The sequence below is a fragment of the Drosophila elegans genome, unplaced genomic scaffold (genome assembly GCF_018152505.1).
Source record: "Drosophila elegans isolate 14027-0461.03 unplaced genomic scaffold, ASM1815250v1 contig_476, whole genome shotgun sequence".
NCBI classification, from domain to species: Eukaryota; Metazoa; Arthropoda; class Insecta; order Diptera; family Drosophilidae; genus Drosophila; species Drosophila elegans.
Genome location: NW_024545863.1, coordinates 4,397,865 through 4,412,586, shown reverse-complemented (window position 1 = coordinate 4,412,586; position 14,722 = coordinate 4,397,865). Strand labels below are relative to the sequence as shown.

General features: G+C 44.9%; 4 protein-coding genes across 5 annotated transcripts; 1 reads left to right on the top strand and 3 right to left on the bottom strand.

Moving 5' to 3' along the window:
• Nucleotides 1–1,724: 1,724 nt before the first annotated feature.
• Nucleotides 1,725–5,584, bottom strand: LOC108148726 (cellular tumor antigen p53). The gene is made up of 8 exons (XM_017275904.2): nt 5,470–5,584; nt 5,205–5,321; nt 5,109–5,145; nt 5,019–5,045; nt 2,928–3,237; nt 2,619–2,868; nt 2,120–2,541; nt 1,725–2,059 (listed from the first exon to the last, which is right to left on the bottom strand). Exons 1-8 carry the CDS (start codon nt 5,505–5,507, stop codon nt 2,037–2,039), a joined length of 1,224 nt encoding a protein of 407 aa, XP_017131393.1. The 5' UTR covers nt 5,508–5,584; the 3' UTR covers nt 1,725–2,036.
• Nucleotides 3,235–5,088, top strand: LOC108148734 (putative gustatory receptor 94a). The gene has a single exon (XM_017275916.2). It carries the CDS (start codon nt 3,777–3,779, stop codon nt 4,989–4,991), a length of 1,215 nt encoding a protein of 404 aa, XP_017131405.1. The 5' UTR covers nt 3,235–3,776; the 3' UTR covers nt 4,992–5,088.
• Nucleotides 5,585–6,500: 916 nt separating the features above from the next.
• On the bottom strand, nt 6,501–8,679 carry LOC108148679 (cystinosin homolog). Its single transcript, XM_017275821.1, has 7 exons — nt 8,570–8,679; nt 8,415–8,511; nt 8,180–8,362; nt 7,737–8,097; nt 7,200–7,488; nt 7,042–7,144; nt 6,501–6,692 (listed from the first exon to the last, which is right to left on the bottom strand). The coding sequence occupies exons 1-7, from the start codon at nt 8,646–8,648 to the stop codon at nt 6,593–6,595; spliced, it is 1,212 nt and encodes a 403-aa protein (XP_017131310.1). The 5' UTR covers nt 8,649–8,679; the 3' UTR covers nt 6,501–6,592.
• Nucleotides 8,680–11,045: 2,366 nt separating this feature from the next.
• LOC108148664 (scaffold protein salvador) lies at nt 11,046–14,479 on the bottom strand. 2 transcript variants are annotated; one of them, XM_017275808.2, is made up of 4 exons: nt 13,512–14,479; nt 11,975–12,922; nt 11,845–11,903; nt 11,046–11,142 (listed from the first exon to the last, which is right to left on the bottom strand). In XM_017275808.2, exons 1-3 carry the CDS (start codon nt 14,360–14,362, stop codon nt 11,849–11,851), a joined length of 1,854 nt encoding a protein of 617 aa, XP_017131297.1. In that variant the 5' UTR covers nt 14,363–14,479; the 3' UTR covers nt 11,046–11,142; nt 11,845–11,848. The 2 variants fall into 2 exon arrangements, with proteins under 2 accessions (XP_017131297.1, XP_017131290.1); XM_017275801.2 differs by lacking the exon at nt 11,046–11,142 and having other exon boundaries at nt 11,588–11,903.
• Between the last annotated feature and the right edge of the window lie 243 nt (nt 14,480–14,722).

Sequence of the window (14,722 nt, the reverse complement as noted above, 5' to 3'; positions counted from 1 at the left end):
CAGACTAAAAACGCCAACGCCAAAGCCAACAGCCGAATGCGAATGCCAAACAACGTGTACAAGCTTTCGACTCTATGGCAGTATTTCCCCATTGAGTGAAGATCGCCGGGCGAACGCTCGTCGTTATCTGGTTTTCGTATCTACGACTGCAGATTTGAGTGGGCAGGCACCTTTGAGTGGAAACGAGAAGAGTGAAGTTACCGCTTTTCACCTGACGTCTTGGCCGGGCTTTCTGTTTTTTGTTTGGCTCTGGCTTTGTTGTTTTCCCCACGCGCACAGTGGGCACTGCGGATGAAGATGGGCCCCGATAAAAACTCTATCCCAGTTGTTTGCTTTCACTTTATCTTCATCTGGCCCGTAAATATGTGGTATCTAGCTGGTTAAAATGATAAACAACCGCTTACTGTTTATCTCCCACCTCTTGACCTTCCTTCTGGAATAATAAGGCAAGTGATTAATCACCAGCACCCACTGTATGCAACTTTCGCATTGTCAACCTTTTGCCACCACTCAATCAAAAAATACTCAAATATTTAATTGGACCTCCAAGGTGAGTGCATCGCTGGAGAAAATTACATGGACAAAAATTTATATTTTTTAACTTCGGTTAGATAAAAAATTACTTAACAATTTCTTCGGTGAAAGCGAAGATGTTTTTTTAGAACATTTTCTCAGCTCGTTTTTTAAAGCCCTTTCTATGGTAAATACTTTTGAATAACTAATTGGGTACCAAGAAATTTCTAGGGCATGACTAAATATATAATTAAAAATGTAAGCATGCAGAATTGTGATGAGTAATAAATGGGTAATAAACGTACGCTGATAATGTTGTATTATACAAATATAATGTCTCATATGATTTACACCTACAGGATGTGACAAAGTGTTTCACCAGCTAAGTTACCAAACATTGTGACTTATTTTGTTTTATTATTTTTGCAAGTTTTATTATTCAATATAGTTTTTAGTTAGTTTAGCTGAGTTGTCCAATTGCCATACTTATGTATTTCAATATTTTCTATATGGAAACATCGACTTGAGCTCATATTTGTACCCCGTACAGTAGAGACCCTTACCTCAAGTGAACTCAACTCAAAAGCAACACCGCTTCGCTTGGCACTCGCCCAACGAGAGTTGAGTGAGTCGGTCCGGTCGTTGAGCGTTTTGCAGTCGACCCATTTTCGAGGTGCCAAACTGGTAGGCCAGCCAGGCGAAAAAGGAAAGGCCCCAAATGGATGCCGATACATCCGCCTTTTCAGCATTGTGGCGGTGGCCACGGTGGCTCATCCATTCCGTTACAATTAAGGCATACTTAATGCCCTGCCCTAGGTCAATGAACAGCGATCGGATCGGTGTGCTAGCGTAAACATTCAGCTGCAGCATGTGGCAAAAGCTAAAGTCGTCGGCAGCTGCGGCATAGTGTCAACATCTGGTGTTTTTTATTTTTTGCTGCCTCTTTTTGCATCTTCGCACATGTGCAACGTTGGCGAACGCATGCGCCCTGCTTGAGGTTGTTGTTTTAAGCATAGAACTAAAACCAAAGACGCGCAGATACGGGTATAAATAAAATATGTAAATGCAGCCCAGCGATTTTGACATATTAGCAGACTAGCTGAGATGGATCCCGAGGGCATTGACCGCACACAAGCCACACATGTCACATAGCATGCGCTTTGCGGCAGGAGTACAGTAGGGTCTGGGCATTGGCGAACACCACGGGCATCTGCTGGTAAAACATGGCCACTCTTTAATTACTTAACTTTTGGCTTATTTGTACAGAGTATGGATAGTTCAATCTTGTGTTACACATAACTTACATATCTCCTTTAAATCGTAGTTAACATCAGTATAATATTATCAAAAATATAAAACATTTTTCATTCTGGCCTATTCACGCATGCCAAAATCGTATAGGAATATCACTGTTAAACACCTAACAAGCAAACAACTGAAGAGATGTATACCTATACCTCGCAGTTGCAAGGTGTCTGATGATTCTAGGAATAGAGTAGTAGAAACGTAGAGTAGCCCTCGAGTCATGGCAGCTCATGGGCGCAGTCTGTAACGATAGTCAGGTAAGTACGAATGCATCTAACGATCAACCGATTCGTTTGCTTACTCTTCAGGTGCAACAACTTCTTGGCATGGCGACGAAGAGACTCCTGGTTGGGATTGCGAAGCACTTCAGCTGCCGCCTCCTTGATCATGCCCTCTATGCTCTGCAGCAGACACTCCTTTTTGGGGCAGGTAATGGCCAGACGGTACTCGCCGTTCTTATTGCGCGACACGTTCCAATCTGTGATGGTGTCGGCCTCGTGGCTGTCGTTGCTCTCCGTCTCCTCCTTTTTAATATCATTCTTATACGAACCTGTGCGCCGACGCAGCTTCGATGGCTTTACATCCGGCTCATCTTCATCGGTGGCGTCCGCCACGGTCTTGCGTTTCTTGACGCCATTCAGTTGGCGTTCGTCTTGGTTACGATCCCGTTTCGGGCACGTGCAGATTTTGACTTCCATAACCTGCTGACCCAGGATATCGCCACTGCAAGAGGCGGGAAAAAGTTTAAGTTTAAGTAGTAGAGAGCTGCTGTATCTGAAGTTCAGAGTCTCCAATCACACCTTGGGTTCTCCAGACAAAAGACCAAGCAGGTCTCCTTTCGACCAATGCACGAATTTTGGCAGACAAACTTGAAGGCCAGGGTCTGGCGCACGTGGCCGCCGCTCCGGTTGCCAGAGCGACAAATGGTCAGGGGAATCAGCACGGAGTAGCGTTCCGAAATGCCCTTGCCCTGTGCGGTTCCGCAGTACGTGCTGTTGGGATTCTCGCAGCGCAGCAAACTCTCGCGCATCTTTGCGTTCTGGCTGGTCACTTAAGTATAGAGTAACATTAGAGATATCTACCGGATTTTTCCTTATACATCCACTTACCTGGCTCTACGCTGAGGTGATTCTGGCATCGCAGCACCGGACCGCTCACATCCTTGGTGAAGCAGAGAAAGACACGCAGATTGAGCGGCTGGATGGGCATCTTCGCCTTGAACTGAACGTCCACATTGAAGATCTTGTCCATGCGAATGTAGAGCTTGTTCAGCGGCACCGAGAACATCCAGTGCGACTTGGGCGGCTCGTCCAGAACCATGCTGAAGTTGTAGCCACCGATGTTGTGGTTCTCCAGCTTGGGCAGCGTGTTCACCTGGCTCTGGAGGTCCTGCAGCATCATCTCGCGCAGCACGGATTGCTGGAAAGAAAAGCAGGGTAACTTAAGCCGGATCCACTCAAGAGTTCACACTTTTCGCTCGTATAGCTGATAGAGCTTCATGTCGTTGCTTGCTCGAATAACAAATAGACTGTTGATTTGTTTTGTTCTGGTCTTTCACAAGTGTTTGCAATTTTCACTGTCTGGTGACGACAAGAAGCAGTGGGCTCCTTACTAATCGGCTAGATAAGTGTGTGCTGTTCCCGGTTCTCTTACTAAAAATCGTCATGTTGCTCTTATGAAATTATAAACCAGAGGCTGAGTCATCAGGGGAATGTCGCTTGTCGTTCGTTTTTTTTATTCTGCTCTTTTTTTTGTTGGACAAAGCCAATGCAACGCATGCTCAGTAGGTCTTTAAACGGCCAGCGAACAACAAGCGTTAAGCGATGTGTCCAGATAGTGTCGGCCAACATGACAGGTCCTTTAGATGGCATCGGTTGGATAATTGAAAAACAATTAAGCAGTCATTAGTGGATACTCAGTGGAAGCGCAGCCAGTTTGCATACATTGTGTGGTAAGTAATGGACTTGACCAGCGACTACGCGCATCGGCATATTGTGAAATTGATGACGATCACGCTGGTCGCCTTTTTGACCGCCTTTGGACTCCTGGCCAACCGCTATCATCCGGGAAGCCGTGAAAGGTTCCGCTTCTCAAAGGCTTTTCTGGCCTACGACTTGCTGTGGACCACTGCATTCAGCTTGGTTTACGGACGAGAGATCTACAAGGACTTTAACCAGGGTCAGATCAACATGAAGGACGCCACCACTCTTTACAGCTACATGAACATCACGGTGGCTGTGATCAACTATGTGACGCAGATGACAATCAGTGGCCATGTGGCCAAGATGATGAGCAGAGTGCCGTTCTTCGAAACCCTGAAAACATTTCGTCTCGACAGCCGGTCACTGTACAAATCCATCGCTCTGGCCTTGGTCAAGTCATTTGGGTTTCCCTTGACCCTCGAAGTGGCTTTTATGCTGCAGCAGAGGCGGCAACATCCGGAGATGAGCTTCATCTGGACCCTGTACAGGCTGTTTCCCTTGGTTGTCTCGAATCTGCTGAACAACTGCTACTTTGGAGCAATGATGGTGGTGAAGGAGATGCTCAATGCTCTGAACGCCAGACTGGAATCACAACTGCAGGAGGTCAACATGCTGCAGCGAAAGGATCAGCTGAAGCTGTACACCAGATACTACCGCATGCAGCGATTTTGCACCATGGCCGATGAACTGGACCAGCTAGAGCATCGCTACAGACTGATATATGTACATGCCGGAAAGTATCTGACTCCCATGGCCCTGTCCATGATCCTGTCGCTCGTCTGCCACCTGCTGGGCATCACAGTGGGTTTCTACACACTGTACTCCGCCATGGCGGACACCTTCATCATGGGCAAGCCGTACGATGGCCTAGGATCGCTGATCAGCTTGGTTTTTCTGCTCATTTCGCTGGCGGAGATCTCATTGCTGGCGCTCTTGTGCAGCAACCTGTTGGAGGCCACCCGGAGACCAGCGCTCATCCTTCAGGAGATGAATCTCCGGCACGCGGACTGTCGCTATCGCCGGGCAGTCCATGGCTTCACTCTGCTGGTCACCGTGACCAAGTTTCAGATTAAGCCGCTGGGTTTGTACGAGATGGACACGCGGCTGATCAGCAATGTCTTCTCGGCGGTGGCCAGTTTCCTGCTGATCCTGGTCCAGGCTGATCTCTACCAGCGTTTCAAGAAGCACTAATTATGTTACTTTAATGATGTTACCCACCTGGCTGAACTGCATCAGATTTTCGGACTGTCGAGAGAATATGTCAACAAATTAGTAGGTTAAAATTCATATAAAAGATGAGTAACTCACGTTTAATCCCTGCAGAAAGGCCATAGGTTCAGTGGTCCTGGAAGCATATAAAATAGTAAGTAAGTGCGGAAACCACCTGTGATCTGGTGTACCCACAGTTCAGCTGTTCCCACCACCGCCTGATCAATGTCCGCCGGCACATCTTCCACCGTGGACTCGGCCGATCCCAAGGAGGCTTCATTGGTCACGTGGATATCATCTTCGGAGTCTGTGCTGCGGTGCAATAAATCGAACAAAATAAAAGTAAGTGCGGCGAAATTGCGACTTTGCTGGCTGAACAAACACGAACGAAGCAAGTACAAGCGTGTAGCAACATGCATGGCTTACGTTTACCCCCAACTTCTATGGACTGGGTCTATACCTGATTTTGTGCCACGACATGGGCTGGGATATATACATTCCGGGCAGCAATACCTGATCAACGGATCGCGAGGGTGGGGAGGGTTAATATTATGGATTGCTAAAAACTAACAAATTAACAGCCACTGACGAGGGAACGGATTCTATCATTCACCGCGAAACGCACACACTCGCGCCCAATCCGATATGTATCGCCGCCAGCGCGTGGTTTTAAAATTGCTCACCGCTTGTTTAAGATTTTTGTATTTGTTCTGGCATTGGAATCATCATTGGGCAGGTTTCCAGAATTGCTGGCAAACTGCATGTTATTGTTGAGGTAGGATCCTCCGGGTGTTGGCAACTCCTGCGTCATCAAATGCGGATTTCCGCTGGCCATGAAACCCTGAAGCAGAGTGGATCCGCCACTGATCGAGGGTCTCAATGGTGGAATCGCAAAGAGCTCATTGCTTACGACGGGATACAAATCCAGGTATTCCTCGAAAGATCCCAGCAAGAAAGTCTGACTATTGTTACGCGAAACAAACGCAGTGTTTCTGTAGGGAAATAGAGCCACTCTTTGGTTTAAATAATTAATTAAATTTTATCGCCGCTTACTGGTTAATAGTCATGCTAATAGACGAGGTTTTCTTAAGCGACATGGCTGCGGGTTAAAAGAAACTTTATTTCTGCATTTGCATTTGTACACAAAGTTGGCGTGCTTTCAGGGCTGTCGCCTTTCGCGAAATTGACTGCTACTACGGCAGGTGGCAGGGCTGCCAGCCTTTTCAAGTCTATCGATTACCTATCGATTGATGGTTTTTGCCCCTTCCAAACAGTGCTGCCCATAAGGCGCCAATTTGAATGTTAATTAATAATCAAATCTTTTTATTGGTTGTTTGCATATAGTACGCCACAGCAGGACAATTGATTTTACTGTAAGCCCCTTTGAATTGCTGGCCACTTTTCTGTAGGAGTTTTTGTTTCTAAAATTAAATAAATCTTGAGTTTTATTGACGGCTTATTTTTGCAAAATATTAAAATTAAAAGCCGCAATTTAGATAAAGCTTATGCAGCTAGGGCGTACACATATATTTACAATTCTTAAATGTACAAAAAGTCGCTATTGGCAGAACATTATTAATGAGCTAATATTTCTCAGTCGTCACATCGCTCGGCGATTCAGTTGATCGATTCTGGGCTTCTGTTTCGGTGGTGAGATCAGAGCTCGAAGTTTGTCTCGAATGCCTGGGTAGATATAAGAAACAGCACAGTGATGATAAGTGTACAGTGATGATGGAAATGATTTTGGTTTCAGTACCATACAATAGAGTTAAAAAGTCTTTCTACAGTGATGAAAAATTATTCAAAATTAAACGATTTTTTAAAAATACTTTGACAAATTGTTAGCCCGAGTTGAGTTTAGTTTTATAAAAAAAAAATTCGATCGCTACTTATCGTTTTACATTTGAATTGATTTTGATTTAATACAACATTTGGTTGAGAACCAAAAGTTTACAGTCATGGTTTACTTTTATGTGGAAAACTTTAAGATAATAAACGTTATTCTAGATTATTTGAAAATACCCCCTGTTACCTGTAGAAAACGTAGTGCTGCAGCATGAAGAAAATGTCGAAGAGCACTGAGAAGAGACCCAGTCCAAACTTGGTGGGATCTCCGAATATGGACACCCAGTCGTCTGTAATTCAAACCGAGATTAAGCCACATAAATCTATATTTAGGATTATACATACCGTAGTTGTGGGCATTCAGGATCATCTGCAGCATACTTAGAGTGCCGCCCGTGAAGTCCAGCAGGATGTTGCCGATGCTCCAGCCGGAAGTGCTCTTGCGGCGGTAGTTCATCAGAGCCTGCGGCACGTACTTGATGATCGTGATGGTCAGCTTCACGTAGCTGCAGTAGTACAGGAAGTCCAGCCAGTGGATGACGTTGCCTCCGGCCAAGCCGGCCGACACAATAACGACCACGGCAAAGATTCCCAGGATTCCATAGGCAATGTACGATACTCTTTGCTGGGCCCTCTGCAAGAAGTAAATGATATAAATTAGTATTACAAAGATGGTATGGTATCTTATCTCACTTCTTATCGAAAATATTCAATGTGATTCATTCGAATTGCTATTTTCGATTAATAGCCATTTATGTTTTAGTACTTAAAGGCAGTTCAATTCAATAATTGTTGTCACTTTGGTGATAAGTATGTTTAATGGTTGATTTGTACAAAGTAATCAGTTAACTATTTTTAAAATCACTTAACCACTTTTGTTACCTGATAGAAAAAGTACTGCAGGATCGTAACGACGGTGGCAAACATGGCATGCAGGGAGAACACCACATCGTTGAGCATCACGGGATTCACGCCGAGGGGATGCCGCTCCTCGTACTCGTCCTGCAGATCCTTGACGAAGTAGAGGCCGCAGTTGAACATGCTGTACAGCGTGAAGCCCACGATGTTCAGGGTGACGAAGTCGAAGTTGAGACCCTCCACCGACTTGCGGCGGAAGTTGATCCAGATCTGCGGATAGAAGGACACCGACCAGGCCACAAAGTACACCCATCCGAAGACAAGAGAGGTGTATATTAGAGCCCGTGATTTTGCCACTGTCACGCGCACAAAGACATCCTTTACGCTGGAACGATAGATATAAGTTATTTATAGTTATGGCATTTATGGGATATATAAATATGTTAAAATTCCAAGTAATTACTCACATCTCTTTGCTTGCAGCATCGCTATCGGCGACCACTTTCACATAGCCAGCACTGTGGCCAGTTATCACCACCGTCTGATTCTGGGTACTGCCGGCCGGATAAGTGAATTGCGTCGGATTCAGGCTCAAGTGGTCATCGGAATCCGTGCCCAGCGTCACTTGCACTGCGGTCGTTAGCGCCTCGCTGTAATATTATAATTTATAACTTTGATTTTCTTCTAACAATTACAACTCACCTGGCGAACACCACGAAGGTCTCGTTTGTATTCAGGAGTACGGTGATGTCATGGGAATCGACGGTGAGTTGACTGGCTTGTGCCTTTCCCAGAGCAACTGTGAGTAAGACAATGTTTAAACACCTCTTCTGGATGCTGGGCAATCGGAATCTCACCTGTGACCAGGAGCAGGAAAGCCAGGCGGAATGTGCTCACATGCCGATCCATTCTGGTCTGGTTTGTCTTCTTACTCATGCGTGAGCCTCCAGACCTGTTGGCATCTTCTTCAATGAAGCCCTATATGGGTATTGATTTAAACATGAGCTACTTCAATTGACCAATTGGCGACAATCGATGGAATCAATTCTCTGGAGTCTGCAGTGAATCTCCTCGCATTCAATTGCAAGTTTAAATTTAATGGTTCACTTATTGACTGTGAATAAGTAAAATGTTCAAAAAACATTTGCTCCTCTTAAATAAAATTTTAAAATTTACGATATATTGTTTTTGTTTTAAAAATGAATTTCTTAATAATATTTTTAGAGCTATTAAAGCACAAAATTAATGAATCTGTTCAGCGCAATCAATAGTTTTTCTTAGATAAAAAAAATCAACTTGATTATTTAAAATTTGCAATATTTCATATAATTAAAAACAAATTCTGTTTATTTTTCTTAGCAGCTTTTAACTCATTTATGTATCTATATCTACCTGATTCTACATGCACAGAATTTTTGTGTTGTGATAAAATTGCTGCGTGAGTATGCAACCTTCAACAAATGTCGATCAATGTTGTTACAACTTTGCAATTGGAGCAAACTTTTGCACGACAAACGATCTCGAGCACGCACTTTATTTTTTAATTCTGGGCCGTGGCAGGAAGTACACGGCTTTGTCGGCCAGTTTGGTCGTAAAACCCGAAAGATTCCAGACTATTTATATGGCGAGTGGTTTATAGGGAGGGGGCCGTGACAAGGCGATTGCCAAGAAGTGTAAATACCGCGTGAGAACTGGCTTATCTCGATCAATGGAGCTGATAGTGTCAATCGAGTTTATTCGTGTTATTACGGCAGTATGCCACAACTCACAGATAGCCCATAGATGGGGAAATGCACTACGATCGCCAGATATGTAACTGCCTGTTGCTATTCTGATTGCAAGTCACGATACGGCAGTGAACTTGGTTCCCCTATAAATCATTCATATTTGTAAAGATTTTTAATTCAGCAATCGTTATACAAAGGATCAAAAGGACATTAAAAATATGTTTGAAAATATTCAAATATTTGTGAACATATCTATCAATTTAATTTTAAAATATTTTAAAGTTAATCAGTATCATTGGTGGTAAAGATTCAATATGAAATATAATATACTTATAAAATGTTTTACATAAAACTTAGATTTCTTTTCTTATCCTAACTATTTATCTTCCCCATCACCCTATAAATGTGCTTTTTTTTTCTGATAAAAACGTCTGGAAAACACAATTGTTTAAATAACAGCCATTCATTCACAATTCCGAGCACAAGATACGTCTGTTTTGCGTTTGTTTCAGCCGGATTAGAACTTTCACTGGCGTCTGGGAAAGCAGTTCGGAGATTTCTGCGTCTAACGAAACACAAGTTCTCCGCCCGTTTTGGTCGAAAGATAAAGATATTAAGTGTTTCGGACAGGCTGTTTGTCAAGTGATATACATCACATCGCATCCCATCACATCACTCACGTTAAAATTAAAGTTAAACAATGTGCCCAACTGACGATTAAACGGGTGTTAATGGCGTCAAATGAGTTTGGAACCGATGGCGTCTCTCCAGCAACTGAGTGCGCGATTCGATGGAGCCGTTTAAATATTGGAGCGGTGCAGTCGCTGCGCAGTCAGCGGCGACGACGACGTCGACAGCGACGCCCCACACAACAATAACAACAACAACAACAACAACAGCAATTGGAGTGAGAGCGAATTGCCACCGCCTTTATGTTTTATTATATTTTATTTTTGCACTTGAGAACCCATCGTCCAAAAAAGTGGGTACTTGGCCGGAATAAAGCAAATAATTTGACAACACACTTTGGGGATGAAAGCTACAACAGGTTTTTTAAAATGATCTACTCTTTCCTTAGCTAGCTTTTTAAAAAATAACCAATAGCAATAAACCTTTAACTTAACTTGCATTGTAATTCTGAATGAGCTGAACATTTTTTAGATTGAAAAATGGTATTTAGAACTTTAAGTTCCTCTTCTGAGTTTCGCCAAAATTCCAATTGAGTCATGTATTGATAAACAGGACCCGATCTGTTTACAATGAGTCTTAAAATTTGAATACATTTGGATACACTAGGGATTTTTGCAAAAACAGAGTTTATGTGTTCAATTCAGTTGATTCTTTTCAAGCTTCATTTGACAAAATGAATACTATTGTGAAATTTAATTGTTTTTTATTTTAGAATAGATTTTTTAAAAAACCAACAATAATGTTGAAAATTAATTGAATTTATTACTATAAATTTATTATTAAAAACATAAACTTTCCACAAACCATATTATTTTTGAAAGTTGTTTGTTTGTTTAAAATGTTTCGAAAAGCCAGTTGAAAACAGCTACATACATTTGTGAATAGTTTGGTGTTACAATGAAGTTTTACCTTTATTATATAAAATTCTTGAAACTCAACTGCAAAGGGTATTCCCCACAAGCATATTGCAGGCTTTTAAACTTCTTATCAGGCGAGGAAACAGTTTGAGGGACCTGCAGAAAGAGCAACAGTAAAGTTTTATTAGCATTCGATAAGGGCAACGACTCGAACTTATCAAGTTTGACTAAATGGTACATGAGCGTTCCACCGACGACTGAAAAAAAGCTAAATCAAACAAAAACAAATACAAGATTCACTTTCTACAAACTTTTTTTTGCTGATGCAGAATAAGCCACGATCCGATCCACTTGTGCCCAATGCATAATTTTGCAAGCCAATCGAAAACTTGGCATGGAACTCGGAAATATGTGCCAAACGAAACTTAACGAAATCAAACGAAACCAAACCAAGCACGACTTGGCCACCAACTGCTTTGGGGCTGAATTTCCAAAACATCCGGGGGAGAATCCGACTCCACTGGAATCACACAAAGGGGGTTCACATGGCACGTGGGATACGATTGCACTGGTCAAGTAAGATAGATGATCAATAAACCAGTTTAATTTTCACATATGTATTACAAAAAACGCCAAGCTCAAATCACATTAAAGAATATATCGAACGTAACACATTAACATATACGTTGAATCAAGGCACTCGAACTGTCATGGATTGGCTCCTCCTCGTTTTGTCTTGTCTAAGGCACTGATTTCGCGATGAGTCGATGATTAAATAAGTTAAAGGTCGATTGCAGGACACTATAGACTATGTAGCTGCCAGCGAGTATGCGGTATGCAGTCTGATTCAGTCGTCACCTGGTCACTGGTTCTGGTTCTGGCCAGCGCGTCGGTTCTTCTCGAGTATCAAAGCGCGACTGAAAGCGAAATAAGTAAGTAGTAGTTGTTGAGAGAGCAGAACATGGGGCCTAGCGACTGATCAACTCACCGGTAGCGCTCATAGAAGCCCACGATGGTGCCCAGTTCCTGCTTGAAGAGCCGCACCAGCATGCTGTCGAAGCCCTCCAGCTCCGGCAGACTGAACATGTTGAACTGCAACAGGTGGTCCTTGGAGGAGTCCGCCTCCGAGTAGACGGCCAGCCACTTGGGTATCTCCTCGAGCAGATACGGATTGGCCGGCACCAGGGCGTTGTGGGTGTGGGTGGGCGGGGCGTAGAGCGAGGCCTCCGGCCGGATGGCCTTCGGTGGCTCTGCCGATGTGGTGTAGACGTAGTAGGATGTCAGGCACGGATGCTGCCGCTGGCACTGCCCGGTGTACTGGTTCTCGTAGTAGGTGCCATGCATCTTGGACACCACCCGCCGCCAGCCCACCGGCAGTCCCTCGCGCTCCAACGGATGATTCCAGTGCGTGGTATGAGCATTGTGATCGATGTAGTACTTCCGCCCGTGCAGAGTGTACTGCGTGGCCCAGCCGGGCGGCAGCGGCAGCTCCTCGGGCTCCGTGAGCGACTGCTGAGACGGCACCTTCTGGAGTGAGCCATTGCCTCCACTGGCACTGCCTCCCGCTCCGCCAGCCGCACTGGGCGGAGTTCGCGGCGGAGCGTACAGCGATTGCACTGAGGTAGAGGCGCCACGAACGCTGCCAGAGCTTCCGCCAAGACCGCTGCCGCTTAGCGATCCTCCGCCGCCGCCGCTGCCCGAAGGCACAGCCAGGTGACCCTGGTGGTGGTGCGGCGGAACCACGGCCAGCGTGGCCGACGAGGCCGTCGTGTTGCTGTAGATCGGAGATTCCGAGCGCTGCGACTGGGTGGCGCGCATCGAGGAGACCCGGTAGGGGTTCTCGTAGATCGGATACGAGTCGCTGGAGTAGCTGCCGCCCAGGTGAGCCGCCAGTTGCTGGTGCTGCAGATGTTGCTGCTGCTGCTGCATTGGGGACCTGTGGACGCAGACAAGTTGGTTGTGAGTAAATAGATGATAATTTTAACTCTACACACTACCTGGTCAAATTCCTCTCACAGACCTTCGAGAAAAAGTATACATATATAGGTTCTTATTCTTATTCGAATTTTTAAGCAATAAAAACATATAAAAAAACTGATTCTATTGGTTTGTGTAATTTAACTTTAGCTTGCTACATATTATAATCATCATTCCCTCAGCATTTATATATTTAAATATAGCTTAAACAAATTTAAAATTTGTCTTTGTATTATTTTATATTAATCTTTTTCATCATTTGTTAAATTAATACAAAATTGACATTGTAATTGTTTTTTTTTTACTATTTTTGAGCTACAAATAAAGCTTCTGAGCCCTGACTTTAAGTTCATTTAAGTTCAAAACTTGAAATTTTGCATTAACAACATTATTAAAACAGGTATATCGTAGAGATCACAGCTAATACACAATAAATACCTTCTATAATGGGCTTTAAATTTGTGTTAATTCCATTCGTTCTCTTACCATGTCACCAACAAATTAAATGACCCAAATAATAAGACTGAAGTCGTAATAGAGGGCCCTACCTTGTGGGTTGGTACCGCGGCTGTCGCTCCCGGATGGACATGGCGGCCGGATCGAATCGCAGTGTGGAGCCGAAGGGCGTGGAGGCGTGCTGCTGGTGGATCTGAGGATGCTGCTGCTGCTGCTGCGGCGGCGGCGGAGGAACGGCGTAGTGAGCGGGCGAGTGGGGCCGCTGGGAGAGTTGCAGCATGTTGGCATAGGAGGCGCTCAGCAGGCCATGGTCACCATCGTAGCTGGCGGCACCCAGGTGCGGATGGTGCTGCCGCTGAGTGGTGGAGTAGCTGCGCTGGAATCCCCCGGCTACGGGGGCAGGAGAGGATGTGGTCTGCAGCAGGGGCGACGACTGCTGGCGGCGCATCCGCTCGATCTGCTCGATGTTCACGTAGTTGCTGCTGCTCTGGCTCAGTTGGTTGCTGCTGGCCCGGAATTGGTGGGGCGGCAGGGGTGGATGCGTGTGCACATGGGGATGGGCGGCGGCGGAGGCAGGGTGGGTCAGCGAGTGGGGATTGTGGCCGAGCGGCGTGTGCTGCTGCAGCGGCATCTGACTCTGGGCCCGCCGCGCATGGTAGTAGTCCGGCTGGGAGTCCGTGCAGGAGTAGGTGTTCCGGCTGGTGCTCGAGCTGCGCGGATGGAACTCGCAGCTGGGCGAGGTGCTGGCGCAGCGCTGGAGCGACTTCTTCTTGTTCGCCCGCTGGTCACTGGTCCACACATTGATCACCGGAATCTGCGGCGGGGTGTCCTTCTTCATGTACTTCCCCACCACGCCCTCCTTGTGCGACTGCGATTTCTCCTTGCTGCGCCGCGAGAGCATCGTCGGTTTTCGATTGCACAGCAGAATCGTTAGATAGTTCATGCAGACTCTGTTTGCACTCTGATCACGGTTCCTTGTCTTTGTTTTAGTCCATTTTTGAGCTAATTTTACGCTATTTGCCCAACTTTTTGTTATTCAGCTGCGGGCCAGTGTTGGTAAACGCACGACGATCGATACTATTGCTCATTGTTAATTTTCAACATTTAGGGTAGTCATGCAGTGAGACAGAGGCATTTCTGCAACAAATAAATTATAAATTGTACACATTTAAATTATTAAACATATTAATTAAAACCATTTTACCTCAAAATAGTATTTATCTTATACGGCCTTAATACGGCAACTTAAAAATATTTGTGTCGCTCTCTAAGGCATGGACTTCTTATCTAAGAAAATAAACGC

Bases quoted from the DNA above. Each gene is read 5' to 3' on its own strand.
- LOC108148734 (XM_017275916.2), top strand. From the start codon at position 3,777: ATGGACTTGACCAGCGACTACGCGCATCGGCATATTGTGAAATTGATG.
- LOC108148726 (XM_017275904.2), bottom strand. From the start codon at position 5,507: ATGTATATATCCCAGCCCATGTCGTGGCACAAAATCAG. The intron at 3,238-5,018 runs GTGGGTAACATC...TTTTCTTTCCAG, and splicing joins ATCTGATGCAGTTCAGCCAG to CAATCCGTGCTGCGCGAGAT. The intron at 2,542-2,618 runs GTGTGATTGGAG...CGCCTCTTGCAG, and splicing joins TTTTGTCTGGAGAACCCAAG to TGGCGATATCCTGGGTCAGC.
- LOC108148679 (XM_017275821.1), bottom strand. From the start codon at position 8,648: ATGAGTAAGAAGACAAACCAGACCAGAATGGATCGGCATGTGAGCACA. The intron at 7,489-7,736 runs GTAACAAAAGTG...TACTTCTTGCAG, and splicing joins TGCAGTACTTTTTCTATCAG to AGGGCCCAGCAAAGAGTATC. The intron at 7,145-7,199 runs GTATGTATAATC...TTTGAATTACAG, and splicing joins CCTGAATGCCCACAACTACG to ACGACTGGGTGTCCATATTC.
- LOC108148664 (XM_017275808.2), bottom strand. From the start codon at position 14,362: ATGAACTATCTAACGATTCTGCTGTGCAATCGAAAACCGACGATGCTC. The intron at 12,923-13,511 runs GTAGGGCCCTCT...CTGCGTCCACAG, and splicing joins CCGCGGTACCAACCCACAAG to GTCCCCAATGCAGCAGCAGC. The intron at 11,904-11,974 runs GTGAGTTGATCA...TTTCGCTTTCAG, and splicing joins GGCTTCTATGAGCGCTACCG to TCGCGCTTTGATACTCGAGA.